We start from the raw sequence: 15765 nt of genomic DNA, 5'->3' as shown, positions 1-15765 counted from the left end.
AAATAAAAATAAAAGTTACTGTTTACTTAGGCCTATAGATGCCCAGTGGGTAACTAAAAATTGCATAAAGTTTGGCATCTCTGCCTTTATTATGCATTTGTCTTCTTTATTACTTTCAACTTTTGGGTCAGATTACTGCTCAAGTCTATGTGGAGGCACACTAATCACTTAAGGAATGTCTGTCTAAAAACTGGCAATATGAGGTATTGTTATATCTGTTTTTAAGAATGAGGCTACCAAAGTAAGAGATTTACAGGTACATTCAGCTATAGTGGGTGACAGTCTCTAGTCACTGCCCTAAAGCAGTTACCTTGAATTCCAGCAGAGCCTTGCCAAAACTGAGAGTACTCCAAGTAGAACCAGCCATTTCGTGGAGACTAAACTGATTTCTCCAGTGACAGACCCTTCTTTAGGGCCACTTTACAAAACAAAAATTAACAGACTGACCAGCCAAAACCTTCCCCACCCAACAACTCCACAAAAGCTGGTTCTTTCCCTTTCTTGACAGGCCAGTCTGATCTTATCACAGGGGTGCCTCCATGATCACTTTAGGGCAAAGTCCCTCTTTCACTCTTACTTTCCAAATAATCAACTTGTGTCTCTCATGGATACATCCTAAAATTTTTTTCTGTCATAGTAAGTAAAGAACTTGTCTAGGATGAGTGAGATTCCTAACTCCTCTTTAGAAAGACTTCTTCAAGAGTTCTGGGTGAGTTCAGTTGTTAGAAACGCCTGCTTGGGCAAACACAGTCAGGTGCAGGGGACCACAGTTCAATCCCCAGCTCCACAAGCTGCACCAGACCTGCTCTCAAGGCTGCCTGAGCTAGCTAAAAAAATAAAAAATAAAAAATCCTAGTGAGACTTCCTCAGACCCCATCCAATGATGCTATACTTTTCATTTTTACAAATGAAATAATAGAAAAAGATTAAGTGAATTACTAAGGTCATGCAGAGTGTCAGAATTAGACACTGGACTAAACATCCTTTTTTTGTTTGAGACAGGATCTCCCTATGTAGTTCAGGCTAGCCTTGAACTGAGACCTACCTGCCTCACTCTCTGAAGAGATGGGACTACAGGTGTGTGCCATCACATCTGGCTAAGTATCTTTAATTTCTACATAAAACCCTACACTTTCCTAAGAGTTTGCTGATACTATTATATAAGGTATGACTGAAAAATATAGTGAATATTTAAATTTAAAAAGTTATTACAGTAAAAGACACACAGCCATTATTCCCCTTGAAAATACTCCTTATTGCTTTGACCACACTTATCTCATCAGTCTTGCCATTTTCTGAAGTCGATTTGGAAGTCCTCATGCCTTTAGTTGTGTTGTTATAGCTGCTTTGATGTCCTGAATGGATTGCAAACTTTTACCTTTCATAGTCATTTTAATTTTGGGCAAGAGGTCACACGGTGCTAGATCCAATGAATAAGGTGGATGAGAGCACTATCATATTGGACGGCATTCAGCAACAGCATTTGGCATACTTTATCATATTCTGATGAGTACAGATACTTATGAAAGATGACTTCCATATTCTTTACATATTGAACATCTGGAGAGACTGAATGTTGTAGGGTGAACACCTTTAATGTTACCAGGAATTAGGTGAAACCCAAACTTGCATATCTTAATTTAGTAAAACTACACAGATTGCGGGCCGGGGAGATGGCTCAGTGGAATAAGCACTTCCCTGACAAGCGCAAGGGCCTGAGTTCAATCCCTGGTTCTGAAAAAAAAAACAAAAAAACCCCAAAAACTAAACAGATGAAAATATCTCCCTTCAGGCTTCTTGGAAGGCACAGTTAATGATTCTATGTTGTTATTTGATCATGCACTCAGGAAGGGTCCCCCTTCCACACTTCCACCATATCTCCTGTGCCAATCAAAATGTTTTTCCAACATCTCCGGAAGTGATTCTTACCACTGCAGTTTTCTCAATCATGGTATATTTCCAGGGATATTTTAGTGCCCTTTAGAGGCTGCTTATCTGATAATGGCCTGGCTAGGATCCTTCTTAATCAAATTTTGTTTACATCCTTACAAAAGTTACTCAATCTCTCCGTGTTTCACTTTGTTTATACAATGAGGACAAAGCCACTTATCTTGCACAATTGCTGAGAATCAGAGATGGTATATTTTGAGGTTTCAATCTAAAGTGTTCTCCAAAAGTCTTTCTAATTTTTTAAATTTTTATGTAATTGGTTGATACACGGTCTCACTATGCAGCTCGGACTCAGACTCCCAGTGATCCTCCTGTTTGCAGCCTTCCCAGCCCAGGGATTACAGGCATGCACTACCACGCTTGGACTCTGGCTGGCTTAGCCTGCCCTGGGGGTGGGGCTGGTGCAGCATGTAGTGCCAGGGATTGAACTGCAGTCCCTGAGTTTGTCTAAGCTTGCCTAAGAAACACTTCATCTGCTGAGCTATCTTGTTGGCCTCCAAAAGTCTTATATATTCAGATATGGTGCTTCTGGAAGGTGACTGTGCTGCTGAGAGGTGGGGCCTGGTCAGAAGAGGCGGGTCACTGGGGGTGTGGCCTGGAAGGGTGGATCCTTTGCTCAGCTCTTCCCTCCTCTCTCTGCTTCTTGGCTGCCATGGGTTGAGCAGTTTTCTGCTGCCATGTCATTTCTACCTTGTAGCCAGATGACCAAATACTGAAACATTTACTGAAATAAACCTCTCTTTTAAGTTTCAGTTGTCAAGTATTCTGTTCCATCAAGGGGAAAGTGACTATACAGTATGGTATACTGTTTAGCATAATATAGTAGATAAATAGCACCTACTAGTATTCTTACATCTTCTCAGAAACCCAGGTTCTTCACTGATATAAAATTTACAATTTTCATTATCACAATCTCTTGTAATATAACTAGGCTACATTTGTTAATGTCCTGAGGCATATGGGAATTTAAAATATATCAAATAAATGAAATGTAAATGTTAATACTTACATGCAGTACACAAATATGCAACAGCTGTAAATCATTGGGAGTTCATCCAATAGCTATATGAAACAAAGATATAATAGACTTGAACATGATGGAGCTGCAATTACAATACAAATCAAAATAAAGCATCAGAATGATTAAGATTATCATCTCCTGGGTTGGGGATATAGCTCAGTGCTTAGCATATATATATATATATATATATATATATATATATGGTCCTGGGCTCAATCCCCAGGGTCTCCTCCCCAAAAAGATTGTCATCTCTTATTTTCTTATATATTTACTGCCATTTAATTCACTCCCTGAGTACGTATATTGTTGTTTTTGAACAGATTATTTATCCATCTATTCTAATATACATACCTAACTAGCAGCCCCAACTCACTATTCACAAAAGACAGCTATGTGTAATATATGTCACTCAGCACCAGAAATTATGATGCTATACTGCTAAGAAAGAATGATGTCTACTATCTAAAGATCTCTAGGTCTTATTAGTATTCTCTTGCATTTCTTTTCTTTCTATAACACTTTAAGTGGATAAAGTACCCACTAACATAAATAAAAAGATGTAACAAAGGTCAGGGAAATAATTTTATCAATTCAAATAACCATTGTCTCTAAAAAGTAATATTATTTATTAGCAGAATAGTAGTAATTATGGCCATTACTTATTAAACTGCATACTGGACATTAAGGTAGGTGTTACAGACTGGTTATTTCCAATCTTTCTTTTTGAGACAGGGTCTTGCTATGTAGTTCAGTCTGGTTTTAAATTCATTATTTAGCCTAACTTGACCTCAAACTCATGGCCATTCTCCTGCCTTGGTCTTGCAAGTTCTGGGATTACAGGTATGTATTACCATACCTGGCTTATTACTTCTAATCTTTAAGTCAATTCTGTTAAGTTTATCACTAGTTATATAATTAATTCTTTAATAATGTCTACTATGTGCCAGGTAATGTTTTAGGAGCTGAAAATACAATGACAAATAAGATGTAGTAATTGTCCTCCAGGAATTCATAGATTAAAAAGGTAAAGACAACGGAAAACATCTAATTAGAGAGTAACGATTCTAAAAGGAGTAGAGAGAAACTAGAAAAGAAGTGTCTAGAAATGAAATACTGGGAAAAAAGGCATTGTACGAAGTAAGTAGAAAGCATATGCAAAGTGAATGATGTATGCTGGTAAATTATTAGAGTAATGAAAATAGCATTTGTGTAAGGTTTCATGGTTAAGAGCTTTATAATCATTATATCACTCAATTTTCATGATTATAAGAGATGTTACTGAGCATTCTTGCTTCAAAATGAACAATGAGATCAATGAGGTTGCATAGCCAGATTTTGAAATGATTCTAAAGCATATCTCTATGTTAACTTCAAAATTTTTTACTTGAGTCACCTTTAGATGTTAAAAAAAATGCTAGAGCTAAATCAAACACAAATCTTATGACAAGCAGAATTTACCTAAGTTTTAGAACAGAATCTACTAGCTTAAATCCTTTTGTATTTTTATCTTTTTTATTTCAGTTTTCATGTGTTAGCAATTATTAGTATAGCTATCCAGCATTTCCAGAATTTACCCAGGTACTTAACAGGTCCATTTTGGTAGACCATCTATTGTTCATACACAAAAGGTGATCAAAATATGTGTAAATTTTAAGTTGGAAAAACTTATTACAGTAAAGGATACATTGCTATTAGTCTCCCTCAGAATATACCCTTTTTTTGAACAAACTCATCTAACCATTTTTGCTATTTTCTCAAGCATCCTGGAAGTTATCTTTCATGGGTATTTTCACAAGGTGTGATGAATAATATGGCAAATGCTGCTGCTGAGTGTCATCCAACAAGAAGGCAGGCTTTAAAAACACTGTAGTGAAAACATGTGGCATTCTCATCTACCTTATGCACTGGACCTGGCACTGTGTGACTTTTGGCTCTTCTTTAAAATCAAAATGACCACAAAAGGTAAACATTTTGAATCAATTCAAGACACGGAGACAGCCATGACAGGGTAACTAATGATCCCATGAAAAAGCACTTCTAGGGTTTGGGGATTTAGCTCAGTGATGCAGCACCTCCCTGGCAAACTTGAGGTCCTGAGTTTGATTCCCAGTACCACCCCTCTATAAAACCTGACCTTAAGAGAAACAGATTTAAAAGTTCCAAAGAATATTTTTAGGGAAAACACCTTAGATCATGCTTCTTAAAAAATACAACAGACGGGGCTGGAGAGATGGCTCAGTGGTCTAAGGCACCTACTTAGAACAAGCTTGGCAAAGCATCAGGGACCGCGGTTCAATCCCCCAGCACCACATGCCAGCCAGCCCCGCCCCCTGGTGGGCTGAGCTGGCCACACACACACACTACTGTCTCTCTCTCTCTCTCTCTCAAATAAATAAAAAATAAAAAAAAATTAAAAAAAAAAAATACAACAGACTTGGGCCTGCCTGTTCCTTTCTAAAGTGGGCCATCCTTTAGCCAGCAAAATGTGCTATTATCTTTTCTGGGTCAGCCATCACTTTACTCTGGTAGTAAACAAAGCTTAAACTTCCTATATGTTCACAAGTTCTACATATTTCCATTGCCAAAACCACATCACTATCCCCAGCTCCACACTACGACGTACCTCTCTTTTTTGTTAACACACACTCTTTTGAGTGTGCACTTTAAATACTAATAGACCCCTTCATGCCTCTTGCTGTCACATCCTGAAAATTCTTTTTCTGTGATTGAAGTCAGTGAACCTGCAACCCACCCTGCAGATGGGTCGAGTCATAGTTTTCCATCTCTCTTTGAGGGGACTTCCTTAGACCCTGTTCTGTGAGAGCACCATGTGGTCTGAAGGGTATGAACTGTATTTCATACATCTCATCCTTAATACTTGTGTAAGGATTATCACTACTGTTCAAAGAACTTTCTTTTGAGATGATGATATTGCTAAACTGCCTTAAATTTGCAATTCTCTTGCCTCAGTCTCCAGAGTAGATGGGATTACAGTTGTGTGTGTGTGTGTCACATGTGAACTTTTTTTGTGTGTGTGGTGCTGGGGATTGAACATAGGGCCCCATCATCATCATCATCATCATCATCATCATCATCATCATCATTATTATTATTATTATATTTTATTTTGAGATAGGGTTTCACTAAACTGCTGATTTGTGCAGATTGGGATAACACTTTGGGATGTTCCTGCCTCAGCTTCCCAGAATACTGAGATTATATGCTTGAGCCACCATGCCCAGCTGGTACTCTCTTAAAATATTAATAAAAGGCTGGGGAAGTTAGCTCAATAGTAGTGTGCATGAGGCCCCAGCTTTAATATTTAGTACCTCAAAAAAGGAGTATACTTTAATTTGACCTATTTCTTTTTGCTTTTTTAATGTTCCTAAAAAATTTTAATTATATATATACATATTCCTCAGATTTTATTTCTACTGTACAGTGATGTTCTAGAAGACTAATTTTCTAAATTAGTGAGGATAAACCAAAAAGTAAAGAAATTGAAGACTAGACACATAATCTCTTTGGAACCAGGGCAAGAACTAAAATCCTTGCATGTATCTCAAACATTTCCAGCTAGTGAGACTGGATCATTGAAATGTACGCCACAGAGACATGAAAGAATACAAGCATCTAAGAATAAGAATATATTGTTTTGGTGAACTAATTATGTAATTTTAAGATATCTCTGATATGAAAGATTTCAATGCTGTTCTAAAACTGAATAAGGGCCAGAGAGATAGCTTAGTGGACTAAGTGCCTACTTAAGCAAGCTAAAGGACTGGGGCTTGATCCTTGGTACTGCATGTTGTGCCAGCCCCACCCCTGGGTGCGCTGAGTGGGTGACCCAGTCCAGGCACGGTGGCGCACACCTATAATCCTGTGCTGAGGAGGCTGAAAACAGAAGGATCAGTACGAGATACATAGTGAGACACTGTACCAGACACATAAAAACAAACAACAACAAAATAAATAAATAAACACAGCAATATAGAGTTCATCAGAAAGATACAGTGCTTCAAAATGGAATTCATCTTGAATCTTAATCATTGTAGATCTTTTGACTTAAAGGAAAATAAAAAATCCAGAGATTAAAAAAATCTCTCTTTTTTTTCTTCCTTCTTTCCTTTCTCTTATTTTTGCTGCCAAGAATCAAACTTAGGGGCTTGCACCTGCCAGACAGGTGCTATGCCACTGAGCTATATCCCTGGCTATGTTTTTTCTAAATCAAAGGGTCTCTGATTTACAGAAGTAAGCATTTGGTTAATTTTGTCTTTACTAACCTGCATTTCATATTTCAGAGTCATGTGGAAACACCAGGATCCCATTCCTACCACTGAAATTAAAACAAACACAAAAACCAATTAGCATGAAATTCTTTGGGGACCTAAAATGACAATAAGACATTTCAAAGCACCTAGTTTTAAGGGAAAGAAACAAAGTTCATAAACTCCTTTGGCCAGATACAGCTGACTCCGAATAAACTTCATAAATGAAATTTTGGTACAGAAGAAAACAAGCACAATACAGGTTTTCTGAAATTTCCTCCACTGAGTGATTTACTAGCTTAACAATATTCTGTTATTTTTCATAAAATGTATTATTGGATCATCTGGTTAAGCTTTACTGTGTATACCTGGTTAGCTATTCTTTAGACTTCCTTGCATTTCTGATCTAAAAACTCAGCTAGTCACTTATGTCTGTTCTCAAATTTAATAATCAAACTATTGACTTACCAGAAAAACTATAGAAAGAAAGCTATCATTTGTATAAGAGCTATTTAAAATACTTGGGATAGTGTCTACAGAAATGAGTTGCTAATCAAAATTGCTGTTGTATTAGGTGTGGGCAAGAAGTCTGTGAAAGTTGGTGAAAATAGTAAAAGTTGAAAAAGAATCTGTATTCATTTCTCAAGTTCTTCCCAAACACCTCCAATTGAAATTGTTTTTAAAGTTTTAAAAAAGTTTGAATGTTAATTCAAGATAAGCTAAGTAGAATTGAAATTAGAGTTTCATATTCAAAGGCCATGGCCTATATCAAATAATCATCAAAGATTATATACTAAAATTTAAAATTAAAAAAGTTTTTTTCATTAATTCTATGCTTCAACTTAAAAAAATAAAAATTAAAAAAAAACCCAAACTGGCTAAACAATAGCCTTTATAATAACTAGTAATAGGACTTCATTTCTGATTAAGTTCAGTTGAGTCCTGAGACCCTTCAGTTAGAGATGCTGAGATACAAAAATAAGATCCAGCCTTTTTCCTTAAACAAGCACATGGTCTGCATAGAGGAGAAAGGAAGAAACTGAGAAGATGCCAGAACACAAAGGAGGGATACAGTACTTGTGGAGAAAATTAGAAAAAGAATGGGATGCAGCCACCTGAGAAAAAATACAAACCGTTATTCTTGTTTTGTTCTAAAAAAAAATCACTATACTGTATATATTGTTATTGTATTATTTTTGCTTCTCAAAATGAGAAGAGGTGAATAGTTATTGTGCTCATTTCACTAAATAAATCATAAAGTGGGATGACTGGTGTTTTATTTCAAAAAGGGAAATTACAGCTGGGTTTGATAGCACAAGTCTATAATACCAGCATTTGGGAGGCTGAAGCAGGAGAATCACTATGTGTTTGAGACCAGCCTGAGGTACACAGGCAGTTCAGGGCCAGCTTGAACTATATAGCTAGAAAAAAAAAGTGGGGAATTAGAATGTGCAAAAGTGGATACATTACTTAAGATAAAGAAAACCGAACTTGTGAGTTATTTAAAGAAAATACAAATAAAAATGAAGTGAGATCACAATTCATCTTGAAAAGAGAATAGTTATTTCATCATAGTTCTTGTAAGGACTGTTCTCTTGTTATTGTTTAATTATATAGCAATGAAAGTTTGATTTTTCAGAGATCTCTAGAATTTATTTCCCTTTGACAATATGGGAAAATATATACAATAATATTCTGCCTGAAAATTTTATTCTGGTGGCCACTCTGAGGTTTCAAATTCCACTGAAGTCAGGGAGGTACTTGGTTTACCCTTTTAATTACCTTTCTTTAAAAAACAATTCTTCACTGGCAAGCGCAAGGCCCTGAGTTCAATCCCTGGTTCCACCAAAAAACAAAAACAAAAACAAAAACAAAAACAAAAACAAAAACAAAAAAAAAACTTAGAACTCTTTGGGCTGGTGAGATGGCTCAGTGGTCTAAAGCACCTGCTTAGGCAAACATGCAAGGAGGGACCTTGGTTCCATCCCCAGCACCTCATGCCATGCCAGCCCCACCCCCAGGGTGGGCTGAGCTGACCATAAGAAAAAAAAAGAAAAAAGAAATAAAGGAAACATTAAAAAAAAAAAAGAGCATGTGTTTAAAAAACAACAACAACAATTCTTGTAAATGACATTTATGTATATCCATTTTAGAAGTAGAGATGTAACAGAATAGCATCACCTTTCTTCATGTAATACTTTATCTTTAATGTAGACTACCAATTTTGGCTAAAGTCTACCAACTTTATTGAGATATTTTACATGCTTAAGATTCATTTGTTTAATGTATGGAATTTCACTATGTTTAGTACACTGACAGCTGAATAAACATTTCAATCTAATTTGAGAACATTTTTATTATGTCCTCCAAAAGAAACCTCACCCCTACTATCAGTTCTCATTTTCTCCGAAACCCTCCACCTGACAGTCACTAAGCACTGGCTTACTCAGGGATGTCAATGTAGTTAGACATTTTAAACAGTACATTTTAAAATGCTCACAACACCAATCCTCTGGGTGCCAGTTTCTTTTCAATATTTTAATGTGGCTGGAGAGCATCTGAGTTAATCACAGCTTAGAAAATGAGTAGAGTGTTTTTTGTTTTTTTGTTTTTTTTTTTTTGTTTTTTTTTGTTTTTTTTTGCAGAGTGCTTCTTGAACTTTGATCACTTGTGAACTATGGAGATGTGGCTGAGTTTCCTGTCTGGTTCAGGTAAGAACACTGATTTCAGGCATCCTAGTTTTTCCTTGCCAGAAACAAAAAAAGTTCAAATTTCTTTAAGATTTAGTTATCTCAGCTAAATAATATAATAATGTCTGTGATAAAAGGTTGGTGTGGGGATTACCTCACATATACCTGGCATAAAACATGAATTGACAATTTTTATTTTCTAATACCTAACATAGGCTATGAAAAAATTAGTATAGAGTAATTAGATTTTAAGAGCAAGTTAGCTTATTCACCACGAAAAAAACTGAAATGCCCCCAAAGTACAATAAGTTCCCTTTAAGTCACATCATGGTTTAAATCAAATCATAACAAGGGATCTGTAACACATAATATAATGAGAAGATCATGTTCCCCTAAAAGAGTCAAAGTCCTAACAGCTTAATGTGTAATTATTTTAAAATGTAGGTTCTTGGGGCCAGGGAGATGGCTCAGTGGAATAAGCGCTTCCCTGGCAAGCGCAAGGACCTGAGTTCAATCCCCGGTTCCGCCAAAAAAAAAAAAAAAAAAAATGTAGGTTCTTTAAGAAGACATAAAAACTACGGATAATCTAGTAATAAGCAATGAAATTGAAGTAGTAATAAAAGAAAAACCTAACAACAAAGACAACCCCAAGACCCAATGGATTTGCCATTGAATTCTACTAAAACTTCAGGAAAGATCTAACACCAGTATTCCTCAAAGTAAAGAAATTGAAAAGGCAGAGATACTCCTAAAGTCATTCTTGGAAGCTAGCATTATCCTGATTCCAAAACTAGACAGGAACCTAACCAAAAAGAGAAGTACAGTCCAATGTCTTTAATGAACATAGATACAAAAATCCTCAACAAGATATTGGCAAAAGAATGCAACAACTCTTCAAAAAGATCATGTATCATGACCAAGTAGCCTTCATTTCAGGGATGTAGGAATGATTCAAAATATATAAATCAATAAGTAACACACTGCATAAAGAGAAACAAAGTTAAAACTCACATGATCATTTTAATATACAGAAAAAAGCCTTGGACAAAATTCAGTATCCATTCATGGTAAAAATCTGGAAGAACCTAAGTTCGAAGGACTCTGTCTCAACTGATAAAAGAATGACAAACATAACTGGCAACATATTAAATGGGAAAAACCTGAAAGCTTTTATTTTCAAAACTAAAAGAGCAATATGTAAGGAAAGAAGAAGCCAACTATCATTATTTATAAATGACTTGATCTTCTACATAGAAGACTGAAAATATTCCACCAAAAGACTCCTAGAATAAATAACCAAATTCAGTAGTATAGCAGAATGCAAAAATCAGTACACAAAAATCAATAGCATTTCTGTTTACCAAGAAATTAGGAAAATAATACTATTTCTAATATCAAGAAAAATTAAATAAGAATTAACTAACCAAGGAGGTAAAAAGCCTCTACAGTGGAAACTACAGTACTCAAAAAGACTGAAGGAGACATCAGAAATGAAAAGTTATCCCATTCTGAATAGACAGAACCAATATTGTCAAAATGATCATAATCTCAAAACTGATATACAGATTTAATGCAATCTCTATTAAAATACCAACAGCATTCCTTACAGAACTTGAGAAAACAATCCTAAAATTCACATGGAACAAGAAGAGACCCAGAATAGCAAAAGTGATCTTGGGCAATAAGAACAAAGCAGTAGGCATCACAATCCTAGACTTCAAGATACACTACAAAGCTCAGTGATAAAAACAAAATGGTACCAGTTCAAAAACAGACATATAGCTCAATGGAACAGAGCAGAAGATGCAGAACAACTCCAGGGACATTGAGCTATCTTAATTTTGGCAAAGAGGTAAAAAAAAAAAAAAAAAACCATGCTGGAGGAAAGATACAGCCTCTTCAACAAACAATACAAGGAAAGCTGGCTATTCATATTCAGGAGATTGAATCTACACTGGTATCTGTCATTATGTACTAAACTAAAATAAAAATGGATCAAAGGTCTAAATGTTAAAAAAGAATCTGCAGGAAGAACTCTTAGAGATGGGAGTAGGCAAAGACTTTCTAAACAGAATGCCAGTTGCATAAGAAAAGCACTTAAGAATCAATAAATTGGATCATTTCAAAATAAAAGCCTTCCACACAGCAAAGGAAGCAATCAACAGAGTGAAGATATAATTTACAGAATAGAAAGAAATTCTTGAAAGCTATTCCTCAGACACAGGACTAACTAACATCTAGGATATATAAGGCACTAAAAAATACTAGATATCCCCCTATAAAATAAGAGACCCAATCAAAAAATGAGCAAGTGAAATGAACAGACACTTCTCAAAATAAGTACAAAAAGCAAATCAATATATGAAAAATGTTAAACATCTTGGGTCACTTAGAGAAGTATTAAAATTAAAGAACACTGAAATTCTACTTAACTCCAGGAAGAATGGCTATCACTACAAAAGTAAATAACAAATGCTATGGATTGGGGAGATGGCTCAGTAGAATAAGTGCTTGCCTGGCAAGCACAAGGACCTAAATTCAATCCCCAGTTCCACAAAAACAAAAACAAAAACAAATGCTGATGAGGCTGTGAGGCAAAAAGGAACCCTTCTTTATTGTTGATAGAAATGTAAATTAGTATAAGTACAATGGAAATCAGCATGGAGATTCGTCAAAAAAACGAAAAACAAATTTCATTTGACCCAACTATTTTCCTTCCAGGTATCTTCCCCAAAGAATTAAATCTATTATATAACAGTGATACATGTACACTATGTTTATTGCAGCACAACTCACAATGGCTGCATCTTGGAAACAGCTTATATGTCTATCAACAGATGAATGGATAAAGAAAACGTGGCATTTATATATAATGCAGTACTATTCTATCATAAAGGTGGATAAATAAGTCATCTGCAGAAAAATTGGTTCACTTTAAGACCAAAATGTTAAATGAAATAAACAGGGCACAGAAAGTTGAGTATCACATCGTTTCTCTTACATGAGAAGGAACAAAATAAAAGATAGATAATAGGAAACAGAGAGTTTGCAGATAGGAAGGGAATCAAGAGAGGGAGGAAGAGTAGGGAAAGGGGATGCAAAAATAATTAAGATGTATTATGAGCATACCAACTATCCATGAGGAATAGAATCACTACATACTGGAAACACATATCAATGAAAATAAATATTAAAAAAAATGTAGGTTCATGGCTAAAGTTTTTAGTGTCATTGGCATAGTCAAAACAATGCTAGTTGGGGGCCTGCCTTAGCTCAGTTGTTTAAGCGCCTGCTCATGCAAAGGCATTCAGGAGCAGGATACCACCATTCGATCCCCAGCTCCACTTGCCTTACCAGACCTGGCCTTCAGGTAGCCTGAGCCACCCCCCCCCCCAAAAAAAAAAATCCATTTGGGGCCAGGGAGATAGCTCAGTAGAATAAGTGCTTGCCTGGCAAGTGCAAGGGCCTGAGTTCAATCCCCGTTCTGCCAATAACTAAGTAAGTAAATACAAAAATTAAAATAAAAAACAATGCTAGTTGTAGTTTCAGGACATGCATGACAGCCTTCCAAGTGAAGTTAGCATTTAGCATTCATAATAACAACAAAATACATTACCATTAGAAAGCCATACAGTACAGTGACTAAAAGCATAGGCTTTGAACAGTTGTCCCAAGAAATTTGAACCTTATCCTTATAATGATGAGAAACCATTTAGAGTTTTTCTAATTGTTCCCCATCTAACCCCAAAAGAACAGATCAGTTCAATTTCTAACCTACCATTTATTTAGTAATATATATGTCATTATGGTAACACACATTCACACAAACATGCCACACACACTTTAGAATAGCTTATACTAGTGTTACCAATGCATTCTGTATTACTTCCTACTTCCAATAAGGAAACTGCTACATTTTTCCCTAATATTTTTGAGAATTTTTGAAAAAACTAGAATAAAAAGGGAAAAAGTCAGTAAACAGGCACAAAATAATTTCCCAAAGTCCTTTCCATGGCACATTGATTTTATATCTGTTCCATTACTAAGTGTAACTGCTATACTTTATAAGACCAGCACATAATATCCATTTAATTTCTCTTTGAGAAGGGGAATGTTATTAAGATCCTTTCATGTGACTAATTTAGTTTTGCAGTGACAGGTATAATTAACTCATTTATGGTTGCTCCATGCAAAGACATTCCAATCACCTACTCAACTGTATGGCTACAAATAGTTTTCACACAAACAAATCTGGAGCCAGCCAAATAGCTCAGTGGATTAAATCGCCTGCTTAGGCAAAGGACAGGGGGCTGGAGTTCATCCCCAGCATGTGGTGCCAGCCTCACTCCTGGGGTGTGCTAAGATGGCAATTGGGACTGGGTTTGGTGGCACGTGCTTGTAATCCCAGCTCTTGGGAGGCTGAACATATGTGGATCACTACCAGTCGGATCTACGTAGTGAGACCCTGTACTAAATACAAATAAAGAAAAAACAAATCTGTTTTTTTCCACAAATAGATTTTGTTGTTACCATGTATTTGCAGTTAAATTTCCCATCACTGTAACAAGAGACCTATAGGGAAATGTATTTTTAAAAAAAATTTTATTTATTTGTGTGTGTGTGTGTGTGTGTGTGTGTGGCCAGCTCAGCCCACCAGGGGGCGGGGCTGGCTGGCATGTGGTGCTGGGGGATTGAACCGCGGTCCCTGTGCTTTGCTAAGCTTGTTCTAAGTAGGTGTTTTAGACCACTGAGCCATCTCACCAGTCCCAGGGAGATGCATTTTAAAGGAATAGTCATAATTTGTGACTTTGGGAGTAAAGAGAAAAATGTCACAAAAAAGGTTTCTTTTGGTTGGTTTTATTTTATATAATATGCACTTTTAAGTTATATATATCTAGATTCAACCATTTACTAGTTATGTGATCTTGGGCAAACTAATTCCCCTCTTCTATTATACTATTTTTATAAACTGGGTTTGTTGGCTTTATCTTTCCTGAAAAATTTTGTCTTTTTTAACCAATGTTTCCTATTGGCTATTAATCCTTTTATATTCAATAATTTAAAATTATTTTTATGAAATACTGAAGTGTATGCAAGAGGTGAGTGCTGCAAATATTTTCAGCATGTAACCTTAGCTTTTGAGTTTGCTTATACTATTTTTTTTTCTTTCTTTTTTTTAGTACAGAGTCTACAGGGTCTCACTCCATAGATCAGACTTGTAGTGATTCTCCTGTTTTCAGCCTCCTAAGCGCTGGGATTACAGGCATATGCCACCATACCTAGTCTCAATCACCATCTCAGTGTGTCTCTGGGAGTGGGGGCAGGGCCAGCATGGCACAGTGGGGATTGAACCCCTACAGCTGTGCTCTGACTAAGCAGGTGCATTAGTCTGTTGAGCTATCTGGCTGGCCCTAGTATTTTTTATTGCACAGAAGTTTAGATATATAAGAACGTATGTTTTCTTTTTATTAGGAATAACACACACTATTTTAGTTTTTTACATTTAAGTTTTGGTCAGTTTAGAATATCCAGTTATTTTTTTCACCACCATTTATTAAAACATTTCATTTTTTTGCTCAGTGATTACAGATATCATATTTAATAATTCTTGGTATGCTGTGAGTTCAGGAATTTACCCATTGCTTCTAGCTTGTGTTATTTTTTGGTATGTATCTGTTGGAATAGACCTGTATGACCCTTTGTATTCTTATCAGACATATCATTTTTCATTGTGTTTGAGTCTTTTGTCTCTATTTTTAGTTTAGTTAAGGTTTGTCAATTTTATTTTTTCAAAAAGCCAACTCTTCATTTGATTGAACTTTGGTATTTTTTTAGC

At 35.9% G+C, this 15765-nt stretch overlaps 1 protein-coding gene across 3 annotated transcripts in view; it reads right to left on the bottom strand.

Annotated features, from left to right (window-relative positions):
* The window catches only part of Acer3 (alkaline ceramidase 3), a 158541-nt gene that overhangs the window by 58940 nt on the left and 83836 nt on the right, over positions 1–15765 (bottom strand). For all 3 annotated transcript variants that reach the window (XM_004632523.2, XM_004632522.2, XM_023716727.1), the window contains 2 exons: positions 7255–7307; positions 2960–3012 (listed from right to left, as the gene is read on the bottom strand). In XM_004632523.2, the coding sequence (XP_004632580.1) occupies positions 2960–3012; positions 7255–7307 (106 nt within the window). The remainder of the gene's footprint in view (positions 1–2959; positions 3013–7254; positions 7308–15765) is intronic.

The sequence above is a fragment of the Octodon degus genome, unplaced genomic scaffold, assembly GCF_000260255.1.
Source record: "Octodon degus isolate 3935 unplaced genomic scaffold, OctDeg1.0 scaffold00049, whole genome shotgun sequence".
Taxonomy (NCBI): domain Eukaryota; kingdom Metazoa; phylum Chordata; class Mammalia; order Rodentia; family Octodontidae; genus Octodon; species Octodon degus.
Note: the sequence above shows the minus strand (reverse complement) of the source record. Positions and strands in the feature narration are given on the sequence as shown.